At 30.1% G+C, this 12,225-nt stretch overlaps 2 protein-coding genes across 2 annotated transcripts; both read left to right on the forward strand.

The window, feature by feature from the left end:
* The first annotated feature begins 1,026 nt into the window (after positions 1 to 1,026).
* LOC123300138 lies at positions 1,027 to 7,980 on the forward strand. The gene is made up of 6 exons (XM_044882628.1): positions 1,027 to 1,237; positions 1,295 to 1,578; positions 2,763 to 2,920; positions 4,695 to 4,885; positions 6,140 to 6,677; positions 7,539 to 7,980. Exons 2-6 carry the CDS (start codon positions 1,304 to 1,306, stop codon positions 7,886 to 7,888), a joined length of 1,512 nt encoding a protein of 503 aa, XP_044738563.1. The 5' UTR covers positions 1,027 to 1,237; positions 1,295 to 1,303; the 3' UTR covers positions 7,889 to 7,980.
* A 788-nt stretch (positions 7,981 to 8,768) lies between these two features.
* Positions 8,769 to 11,277, forward strand: LOC123300976. The gene is made up of 4 exons (XM_044883673.1): positions 8,769 to 8,900; positions 9,624 to 9,701; positions 9,778 to 9,913; positions 11,182 to 11,277. Exons 1-4 carry the CDS (start codon positions 8,786 to 8,788, stop codon positions 11,225 to 11,227), a joined length of 375 nt encoding a protein of 124 aa, XP_044739608.1. The 5' UTR covers positions 8,769 to 8,785; the 3' UTR covers positions 11,228 to 11,277.
* Positions 11,278 to 12,225: the final 948 nt, after the last annotated feature.

Below are 12,225 nucleotides of genomic sequence, written 5' to 3' on the forward strand. Positions count from 1 at the left end.
CCATTTTGCCAGTTTGTGAATGGTAAATAGTGATAAAAATACTTTGTCTTAGTGATAAATAGGTTGATATATTTTCGTACCATCATATACGTAAATTATTAATCCTATTCGATGTCTAATATTCTGGGTGTAATATCCAATAGAAAAGTGAAAATACAGTTTCCATTTAAGTATTATTTTATCTTTATTGAATTCGCGACCTAGTTCAGACTTTTCTGTTGTTTGAGCTATTTCGAAAACGATTCTAATGATATTTACAAAAAAAATATATCCTTGTCGTTTTCGACTAATGAAATTGTTTTTTTTTTCGACCGAAAGTATGGTGTTTCTTCAAATATCATTGACAAGATGTGTAGCAGTGACAAACAATTAAAAGGAACAGTTTACAAGAACAAAAATGTAAATAACTCAATTGCTAAGGTGTTTTTTTGAAGGTAGGGAATCCTAAAACCAGAAATACCTGTAAGGTGTCACGAATAAACAAATATATCTCTATGATTAATCGTTTATTTCATCAAACGATTAATCATATAATATAGAAATACAAATTCAGATCACGATTCACGATTAATAATTTTTCATAATATTCTTAAAGTTATCTGACTTATCCGTCTTATCTTATTTGTAAATCCATTCCATCTATGAATATAAAATATAAATACAGAAGCATACGGAAGTAAAATACAATGTTGCCACGTAATTTAAAAAGAAAAAAAATTATACTCGTGAAAGATTTTTACATAAAAATTGACATAAATCAATTTTTTTGAATAAATAGAGCAAAGTCAAATTTTTTTCTGTTATAAGCTTTTTTCTTAATTTTAAATAACTTATCTAATCGTTGTGAAGTTTTTTAGTGTTTTGTAAAATTGAGTTTATGATTTGGTAACATTGGATTCAAGTGACAATTAACAAAGAATGCCGTGTATATATTTCGTTAAAATGTTAAATTAAGTTTATTTATTTGCTAATATGTTAACTTTATTATATAAATTAATTATAATTATTAAATAGATATAACTAATTTGAAATAATCCTTTTTACTGATCCTACATCCTTGCCCTAATTCCCTCCAAGTTAATGTTTGTTTTTGTTTTGTCCTTTTAACCGGTGAAATTATCCTAAAAGCAATTGACAAGATTCATATTAATTTATGATAAACTTAAGTTTTAATTTAGCTTTAACTATTGTTTGATGACATTATAAAAATCATACTACTCAAATTTTGATAGCTGAGGTAATAATCATTAAAAATTTTAGAAATTAAGTAGAAATCATAATTATTTTTTTTTAGTTTCTTATAATGGCTGGTAGAGGCAGAGGCGGTTTTAAACCAAAATTTCAAAATGATTTATTAACACAATTATCAAATATACAAGGGCCACGATCAGGCTCGAATAATTTTGAAGATGCACCGGAAACATCTGCTCCAGTGCATGCCAATGACTCGAAATATGAAAGTTTAATAAATGCAATATTTAAATTAAAAGCTGACGATGATGGTATTTTATTAAATCAAAAATTACAGTATATCACCGAAGTATGGCAGAAAGTTTGCGAAACAGAAGAAGCTGTTGAGTAAGTTTGCTTTGATCTTCATTGTCATTTATTTGATGATTTTTAGAGTTCCTTAACAAAAAATTGTATATAGGAAGAATACTTAGTTTTTCTGTAAATAGTCGCATTGTTTTTTTTTGTTTTTTTTTTTATTACTATATTTCGTTTTCATGATAACAGAGATATTTAAAAAAACCGCAAAAAATGTTCTAAAACAATATTATGGAGGTGAAGAGCGTTTATGACTGGACCCAATCAATAGAGCCATTATTCGCTTTTCCAAAGATTATAGAGTAGAGAAGAAGCAGGGATATAACTTGTAAGTGACATCTGGAGTCTGTGGCGATCAACTATTAAGTTTGTAGGCCTTTGCGGATATGACTATTAAGTTTAACTACTTTGCAGAGGCGACTATTATCTATTAAGTTTAAAAGCCTTACTTGGTAGATGCGCTGAAACTCGTATACTTCGATTTTACATTAGCTCATATGGACTGCTTTTCATGGTACCTCTACCCTATACTCTTTGCTCTTTTCATGGTACAGAGCTTTAATTTGTAGTATTTCATAGTATTAAATATGATATGTGAATAAATAAATTTAAGCACTTTAATTTTCGCTAAACCACTTTATTTTATTTTATAATGCGACATGTTTCGGATATTACTCTATATTCAACTAAGATTATGTATACGACGAATCTTTTGTACATAATCTTAGTTGAATATGGAGTAATATCCGAAACATGTCGCATTATAAAATATAATAAAGTGGTTAAGCAATAATTAAAGTGTTTAAATTTATTCACATAACATGTTTAATCGTATACTCTTTTTTAATTTTGCCAGTAATGGAGACCTTCTCCTTCTGTCTTATGCTCTTTGGCTACCGGTACACAGTAAATTTGCCTATCTTTTGAGTAATGAATATAGTCACAGTGAGAATTTGACCATCTAATATCTATGGTTCTAAAATTAAATATCTAGCTATGTTCACGATTTTAGATAATTATACCAGCTCTTTAAAATTTTACTGAACCTTATAAGTGTTGAAATTTGTTCACACAAATTTTTTTATTATTTTTTTTGAACAATTTAGTATGCTTTGACTGTTATTAATTTTCATTTCATTGTAATCATAGCACGCGACAAGTGAAGGTCTCGTTATGAAATACAGTTCAGAATTTTTGAAATTAATTTTTCTTAGACAGGCATTGGACGTAATGCATCGTCGTGGATTATATGATGAAGCATTTGCCTCACAACTCGCAAATATGATGTCATCGTTGTCGTTCAACTCTCTAGAAATAAATAATGTTAAAATTAGGAATCAATTTATTGCAAAACTTCAGCACGATTTTGAGAGTAAGTATAATTTCTTAGAATTATGAAAAAAATCACGATTTCTAGGATTATGAAAATAACTTATGATGGAGGGATAACGGTTTTCTGGGTGATAAATTGTGATGAACTGGGCAAGATATATCGAAAAGTATAAAGGTTTGAGGTATGCCTTATTTTTCGAGCTATTAAAAGCCTTTATGGTCTTTTTTATGTGAATAGTTTCTCCAAGTTAGTTATTTTAAGTCAAATGTTTTTTCATTCATTTTTTTTTTGGGTTTTCATCCCTCGAAAAAATTACATAAAATGTAAAAAATAAAATTGATAAGTTTTTAAAGGAATATTTATAAAAAATTTTACGTCTTAATTTCGTCATACTTCAACAGAATTTAAGGAAATTTCTAGGCTTAATAAATTTTAATCATCTCTATTTTAATTGACTTTAACATTGGAATTTGTGGAATTTTTGATTTTGCTGTCCTTGAATCCGATGTCAGATTACACGAATTCTGTCACACAGATATACCGAAAATCGTGCCATTTTTGATCAGTAATTCCATTTTTTGGCACTAAAACTTTTATTGTCCAAACTGTGCTCTGAGGAGTCTTCTTGTTGACTGATTACATACCCGATGTCAGATTACACGAATTCTATCACGTATACCGAAAATTGTACAGTTTTTGGCACAAAAATGGAAAAATAAAAAAGTATTTATCGTCCAAACTGTGCATTAAAGGGTATCTTTGGTGACTGATTACGAATCCAATGTCAGATGACACGGATTCTGTCACGCTTTCCGAAAATTGAATAAAAAAATAAAAAAGTTAGTTTTCCGATACTTGAAAAAACATGTCCATTATCCGACTTCGAATTTCTTAATTTCAGATTACTGAATATGATTTAAAATTTGCAATTTTTTTCTGGCTTAATTCAATTTGATTATAAAACATAATAATAGGGGGCAAATGTGACAATCTGATTCTCTAGGGAAAATTTTTATACCCTGTATAATGAGATATATATCAAGGTATACTAAGTTTAGACCCAAGTTTGTAACGATTTAAAATATTGAACCTACCGGTTATCTATCCGTCTGTCTGTCACGATAACTCAAAAATGAAAAGAGATACAAGTTGAAATTTTTATAGCGTATTCAGGACTAAATAAGTGAGTTGAGTTCGTAAATGAGCAACATAGGGCAATTGGACCGTTAGAGATAGAACAAAAGTTTAAATATAAAAGTGTTCCTAATAGAAAAGTAAACAACTTATGCTTGAATATTTTTTTATAAATATGTACCACTGTTTACCCGTGAGAGCGCAAATTCGATCAAAACTTTGGTGACCATTTTCTCCAAAACTATAAAAGATAGGGAGTTGAAAATTTTCAAGTAGCTTCAATCAACTAGTAGTCTTGTGGGACATTCTCGAAAAATGAAAAAAATTCTAGAAAATACTTCTTAAATAAAAATGCTTTTTTTAAATTTCAATCGAAAAACAATTAAATGGCGATTGAAAGGCAACCATAATTGTGTTAGTTGTTTTAAATTCTTCTAATTTATAAAAAATAATGCAAGAACTGACACTTTCTGTACAGGATATTTCAACAATTAACCCAGTCAATTGTTTTTTTTCTACTTGTTTATAATAATTTCAATGGTCCTGACGTAATTTATCTCCCTTTTAATCTTTCTGCAGAAATTAAGTAATTGTATTGAATAAAATTTGAAAAATTTTTTATTCTATCTTTTGTATGTAAAATTATAAGATATTTTATAGATTTTTTTCTTTGTAATAGATTGCAAAGCGTTGCAGTCAAAAAGTGCACTTGCTTTTCGGAATGCCGTCAGAATGTTAGGTGAATTTTATCATAAAGCCAGATTCACTTCTGGTAAGCCAATAAAACTTTTTGCTACACCTCTTAAGACTTATTTGGAAATGCTATTAGAAGCAGCACAAGAAGAAGATTTAGAATTATTTACCACTCAGGTTAGTATTAAAATTACAGGGTGAGAAACCTGAACCTTTTTTAAATTTTTTACTCGTATCATCGTATTTTTATTCAAATTTTTTTTTTGCTCCGGGTGGGTGAACAATATTTTTAAACTTTCGATGATCAAAAATACTTTTGATGCAATTTATCTAATAAGTGTTTCCAAAAACGAATTTTTCATAATAAAATAGTTAACAATTATTGTTCCTTGATCCCGGCTAAAAAATTTTTTAAATATAACTTTTCAGGATCAGGTGGCTAAGTTTTTTGGGAAAATTGCACATCCTTATTCTCTAAGCGTTAAAAACAGCGTATTCGAACGCCTACATCCCAAAAAATCGTTTCTTTTAAAAACATTCATGCATTTCCTAAATTTCAAACATTTGGATCTCCAAGAAAAATATTCTTATCAGGATCATCTACAATTCATTCGAATGCTTGTAGTTTTTGAATACGAAGGCGAAATTTATCACGTTCAACCGTTTTGAGTCAAGGGTTCACTCTCCCATTGAGAATTACCAATGCTCCACAATCGATTCAAAACTTTAAAGATGGAATTCGTAAAAGTTAGCGAGGACCTACAGCCGCAAATGTGTGAATTGGTCATGGAAAATTTCATGAAAAGGATACGGTGCTGCAATATAGCCGTGGCGGCCATTTATCTGATATCGTTTTCCATTATTAATGACATATCCCCCTCCTCTTTACAATGAAATACACATGCATTTTCTCTTAAAAATACTCGTTTTTTTAAAATCAAAATGAAAAATCTTATTGGAAAACCCGTTATAAGAAATGAAGGAAAATATTTTTTGCAATTTGGTGCGTTTGTTTCGAAACAAAATATACAATAAGTAAGAGCCTTACTATTTTTTAAAAACCTTAAAGATGGTTCAAAAACGATCTATTTCCGAATCACAAACGATATTGACAATTGTAAACAAATGTCAATAATACGGTAGTTGCCTGATGTCGGATTTGCCATATTACGCATAAAAATGTAAAACTAGACTTGATACCATGACCAAATTCGAAAGGGAAATTAAAATTGATTAAAAAACGAAGAAGTTATAAGCATTCAAAGATTGTTGTCCATCTCTTTTTAGCAAAACAGAGTTTTATATTTATTTTATTTATTTATATATTTATGTATGTCATTGTCCGATATCTCCGTGGTGATATCGGACAATGACGTCACTAACTTAAATAGAGATTGATAAATTTAGTCAACATGAAAATTATAATTTCAGTTATACATAAATGGAAATGGTTTACGTTCGAATTTGCCACAAGATTTAACTGAAATAATGCTACGAGTTCGTACTCTACTTGCATCAAACGATAAATTATCAAAGACATCTAAATGCTGGTTATTGTTAGCGATAGACGTCGACAACCATGATTTTGGATTACTTCCAACGGAATTACAAAAATTTTACGTCACATACTTAGGCGAAAAAGTAATTAAACAATTTGAACGAATTAATACCGAGTTAACAATTCAAATTCACAAAAATGATTTTCTTGATAAAATCATTAGCAACGTAACTGTACTAAAAGTGGATAATAGTGGAACACCTACACAAAAATGGGATGGTAACATGTCAAAAGTGGGTGGTGGAGATTCGTATGTAACTATTGATCAATCAAACACATTAATCATCAAAAATCAAGAAACGAGTTTCTCAAAAGCAGGATACGAAAATCATGATGGTCCAAAACCAAGTTATGGTCGTGAAAAATATTTAGTAAAAGCACAAACGTATAAAAAAATATCACCGGATAATGGTTAGTATCATGAAGTCAGGTTTTTACCACGGAACTGGGCTTTAATAGACGGAGTTTGATAATTCATTTTTTTTTTTGCATTTATATCTTATAAAATGACCATTTTTTATTAACACTGAAATGTGAGGGGTAAAATATGGCTTACAAATATCTGACATAAAATTTTACTTGAATATTCCAAATTAAATTTTCGTTATACGTGATAGAAAAAAGATAATTTGAATCCGAAAGATATTTTTGATATATGGTGGGGATTCCTTGGTGATTTTAACTTCAAAATTTGGGATGCTTTGGGGAAACGTAGCGTCATCTAGAATTTAAAAAGTAAAGAGGTAAAAGTTATTGTAAATTAGATTTTCTGCCAAAAGTCTTTATAAAATTTTGCGATTTATCGTTTATTTAAAAATTTATATTTTCGCCTAGAAAATAGGGGATTAAGTTTTTTTCCTCATTTTTTTCCGCTGCTTTTTTCTAAGAATTTGGTAGAATGTTTTTCATAGCATTTAGATGAGACTTGGTTACTAATCTTTTGTTTAAATATTATGTCTGTTGGACGCATAGTTCTGTAATTGGACTTTTTCAAACTTAGTGAAATTGATACATCAGTATTGGCAGGGAGCATAGTAGGTGGAGTTCAAGTATTGTGGAAAACCTTCGTTTAGTTAATGACTGAAAAATATGAAACAAATTTTGTTTGTACATGATTGCCAACGTCTACCTCGCATGAAACCTCTCATTTCGATGACAACTAAAAGATAATTTACATAATTGTAATAATTTTAAAAACAATTATCCATAATCCGTCTAATACAGCCAAATTATAAAGTTTGGCATTTTTTATTTATAATTTATCTCAATTAGGTGCAACTATAAATAATTGGGATGGTGCTTCGCCAAATGGTACTAAACGAGATAATAATGCTCCAAGACCGATATTAGGTGTTGGAGTTCGACTACAAAAATCTGAAAATAAACGACAAGATGATAATTGGCGAGAACGTACTGGAAATAATGATGCAGGTGCAGGTGGTGATTGGAGAGAGACTAAATCCGATTTAAATCCAGCAGCTGCTGGATGGGAACACAAATCAAAATCGGGTGGCGGGTCTGGTACATCCGGTTGGGGAAATGATAATCCTAAAGAATCGTCTGGTAAAAAATCTTGGAGCCAACATGATGATCGAACAGAGACTGATTATACAAACTCCTAAAATAATATTGTACTTAAAATTTATTTTTAAATACTCACGAATTATCCGAATTGGATTATTACCTTAATTTAACCATTTTTTTTTCTTTCGTAAAATAAAATAGAAATAAATTCAATATACAATGAAGTGTATTTTGTGTATTTATTTTTTTTTAAATTAGTGTCTCTAGATTATCATGAGAGTAATATTAACGATAGCGAAATTAAAAAAATTTTTTAAATCATTGTTTTTTATTATTAATTTCTTCAAAAGAAAAATTTTTGAACAAGAAGAGTTTGTACAATAAATAAATGGAAAAAATGAACATTTAAGGTAATAATTTTGTAAACTATTGACAAATGTTCTAAATATAAGAAACAAAAATTCATTTTAATGAATAATAACAATAAAAATTACGTAGTTTAATTATGTATCCATGAAGGTTCTAAAGAAGGAGAACGATCGCTACGTGTTAAAGCATTAGCGCGTCTGTCCCTGAAAATTTGTAGAATTACTAGTTCATTTTTCAGCCACCAGCCGCGCTGTCATCAAGAAGTAGTATCTGCGAAGTTAGCTGTTTATGAGTACAAGTAGATGAAGTTAGTTGCATAATGTACAAATTGATATACCATTTCAAATTAGCGCACAACAGCCCGCTTTTATTGATACTACTTAGCGGTTGCAGCGCCTCACTTATTTTATCCATATATCGGGGACAATATTTTCTATAGCGATCGTTCTCCTTCTTATAACCTTCATGTATGTATCCTTTGTTTATCCTTAACAATAAAATATATACATAATTTCAAATTATTAAGAGTACTTTGGAATCTTCTTCCTAACAACAAAACGGTTGAAAACAAATGTTTATATACATATAATTTTAATGAAGAATGAGATGTTTATATTTTGTGTAAAATGGAATTTTTTAATATAACAAAATTTGGTTTCCGAGAAACGTTTAAACCACATCTGTTAAAAAATTATAAGGAGCCACCCTATTCTGAAACACCTATTTTAACTTGTGTAGATGGTGAGTGGAGAAATTCTTATACCGAATATTTCACGTAAACTTCCCACATCGTGGCATCGATTCATAAAACTACTGCTCTTAGATTATGAGACAGTCGGTCAGCCAGCCTGTCATTCCCATAGCAAGATGTTCCCTAATTTACCGAATCAAGGAATGGCTACGACAAGCCAATCTTGATTATTGGGACTTTTTGTAGAGCATGAGACAGGACAAATTGTTTATAACTACAGCGAGCCCATTCGACTGTGCTCGTCTGAAACTTACTAGAGCACAGTTGAGAAGGGTGGTAGAATTCTTCACAGGACACTGTCGATTGAATTAACACCTTCATAACATGGGGATTTTGATGACCCCTCTTGTAGGGTCTGTGTGGAGGACGATGAAACCTTCATAATGTTATTTGCGCCTACAGAAACCTGTAGGGCGTCAGGTTAAAATTTTTGAATTCGAAAACTTGGATCCATCAATCTTGGGAAAAAGCTTGACAGAGAAGCTGTGGGGTTTCTGCGTGCCGTTTCGATAGAATCGTATAGACTCATCTGCTTAAAATAACATCTCTTACCCGGAAACGTCTCGCCTTCGGGTGATTGGTTCTTCTCAGCCCAAATCTTACTCTTCTTGGGTGCTTTAGCGCTCTCTCTTTCAAATAGAAATCGATGAAATGACAGCGTATATTTACGTAAATTTAAATAAAAATGTAAACAATAATTAGTGGTATTTTAGGCAACTATGATGGATTTGCATATGGTTCGTTCCATAGATTTAATAGAACTCGTGATAGGGGATTGTATAAACCTGTTGGTAAGTTATTAGTACCTAAAATTACTACCCACTACCGCCGTAAAACAAAATAAAAAATAATGTTTGAATGTATTAGGACCTACAAGTATGTACAAGAGACCAATTACTTGTTCAATGGATTATGGTTTTTGGAAAGATGATTCGGCATTAAAAAATCAAAATTGGTATGCAAAACTTAAACATTTACCTCGAAAAACTTCTGAAAGAACACGGTAAGATTTCTATGGTACTATAATATTTTTTTGTCAAGGTCCTAAAATTTCGAATACCTATTTGGATTTTATAATAATTTTTTATGTCGCTGAAAGTGAAAGGTCACGAAACATTTTTCAAGAAATCCAACATATGTATTCAGAATTATGCATTTCCCTGTCGAATTTAAAAGTTTATGCAAGCTACACACTGTCGAAGAAATTTGGATACTTTCGAATTGTAACTGTTTTTAGACATTTTAATAACTTATTATATCATGTATATATGTAATTTATCAAGGTATACCAAGTTTAGTCCCAAGTTTGTAACGTTTAAAAATATTGATGCTAAGAACAAAATTTTGGTATAGGCGTTCATAAAATTACCTAATTAGTCCATTTTCGCTTGTCTGTCTGTCAACAAGACCACTCAAAAAGGAAAAATATATCGAGCTGCAATTTTTATAGCGTGCTCAGGACATAAAAAATGATGTAATTATACTTTTTTTGTTGGTATTACCAACCAGATTACGAATTTTCATGTTTTTCCGGGATATGCTGTAATTTGCTAGCGGCAAACACCTAAAACCAAGTACTGGACAATACAAAAAAATATTTTTTTGAAAATACCCACGGTGGCGGGGGTACACACTGGCCTCCGAGTTGGCCAACACTTAAATTCTTAATCTGGTAGGTAATACCATGTAATACCAATAAAAAAAGGGTTATAAAATCCCAAGATGGGGGGGGGGTTCATATTATTGGGTGCGTTTAGCAGAAAAAAACGCTAGGAAGCGCTTGTAAGCAAAATGGCGATTGTTAAGCGGTAAGCGCTGTCAAATAGTAAATAGCTATATACCTCTAGGTCTCTAAGTTATATTTAACCGGGGAACCTAACCTAATTTAAATATATGTTTGTAAATTATTTATATTAAAAAATTACCAATAATGAATAATATATTAAATAATGTTGTGAATGGCGGATTGTGTCAGCGCAACTGAAGTTAGCAAACATGTTCTGGCCGAAAACTGTACAGTTTGTTTTGCAGCGCTAGTAAGCGCTCTCAAGCGCTTTTTTCTGCCAAACGCACCCATTGTCTCGTTGTCTAACTCTGTCGCTCAAAACATCAATAGATAGAATAAGTTACACAGTAATAGCACTCACTATATGCTTTCCCCATATATTTGATTTATGGCTTTTCCATACTAACTTGGTACTAGACTGAGACAAAATGAAAACAATTATTTTCGATCTTTGGAAGAAATAATTTTAATATTTCTTCTTCTAGGTTTTATGATTATGCTCTGAGTATGAACAAATATTACCATGATTAATAATCGAAATTAATCAATTTGTATAAATTTATTTAAAATAAAAAGTACCGAATATTATTTTTTAAATATTAAATATTTAAATTAATTTTCAGTTACCTTGCATGCTATAAGAGTAAATAATAATAAATTACCTACTCTTTTCTTTGTAATGTAAATTTTAGCAATTTAATAAAATATGTATTAAATCATCGATAAGTCATTATTGATCAAATATTTAATTATACTTATATTTGCAGAAATACTTTGTTAAGATTATCTTACAATTATTTATTTACATTATCTAAAATTTAAAATTATGTAAATGCAAGTTGAAGCTCGTTGAAAAAAACGAATCAAATTTGAAAAGATAAGTCAGTATACTCATTCATAACTTGAATTAGTCGCAGGACCGGATTTAAGCATGGATGTTATGGGTAACTGCCCGGGGCGACCAATATTTGATAATATAGTTACCCTTCCGATACAGAACCCTAAAAACTATCAGTCAAGATCGCCTTGACAGCTAAGCAATTTTGTGTATTGAATTTGAATTACTCCGTCCTTTGGACTTTAGAAATTTAATCACGCAATTTTGTGAGTATTAATCTAAGAAAAATTTTGATGTTTCTGAAAAGCAAAAATTATGTTGCTCTAACTATCCTGATTGTTGTATATTTTTTACCCGCGGGTTCACACGCGTTTTTGTCCTATAAATAACTGACAGACGTCATTGAAAAGTAAATAAAATAATATGATAATTTTTTTTTATTGAATATTTTATATACTATGGTTTATTAATTAATTCCGCTTCAGACTAGCCCAAAACAGAATATTATTCTAGGATGCTACTCCTTAAATTTTATCTCCTTCACCTTGTTTCATGAAATGTCAAAAAATAAATTTAAAAAAAAAAAGTTATTTTTTTAAATTATAGCTCATGTGTTATTCTAATGAGCTAATATTATTGTCAAGTTTCATTCAAATCCATTCAGAAGTTTTTACGTGAAAGCGTAACAAAA

This window comes from Chrysoperla carnea, chromosome 5 (assembly GCF_905475395.1).
Source record: "Chrysoperla carnea chromosome 5, inChrCarn1.1, whole genome shotgun sequence".
In the NCBI taxonomy this organism is placed as follows: Eukaryota; Metazoa; Arthropoda; class Insecta; order Neuroptera; family Chrysopidae; genus Chrysoperla; species Chrysoperla carnea.

Excerpts from the sequence above, each read along its gene's own strand:
- LOC123300976 (XM_044883673.1), top strand. The coding sequence starts at position 8,786 with ATGGAATTTTTTAATATAACAAAATTTGGTTTCCGAGAAACGTTTAAA. Across the intron at positions 9,702-9,777 it reads GGGATTGTATAAACCTGTTG|GACCTACAAGTATGTACAAG; the intron begins GTAAGTTATTAG and ends TGAATGTATTAG. Across the intron at positions 9,914-11,181 it reads AAAACTTCTGAAAGAACACG|GTTTTATGATTATGCTCTGA; the intron begins GTAAGATTTCTA and ends TTCTTCTTCTAG.
- LOC123300138 (XM_044882628.1), top strand. The coding sequence starts at position 1,304 with ATGGCTGGTAGAGGCAGAGGCGGTTTTAAACCAAAATTTCAAAATGAT. Across the intron at positions 1,579-2,762 it reads GAAACAGAAGAAGCTGTTGA|ACAGGCATTGGACGTAATGC; the intron begins GTAAGTTTGCTT and ends AATTTTTCTTAG. Across the intron at positions 2,921-4,694 it reads ACTTCAGCACGATTTTGAGA|ATTGCAAAGCGTTGCAGTCA; the intron begins GTAAGTATAATT and ends TCTTTGTAATAG.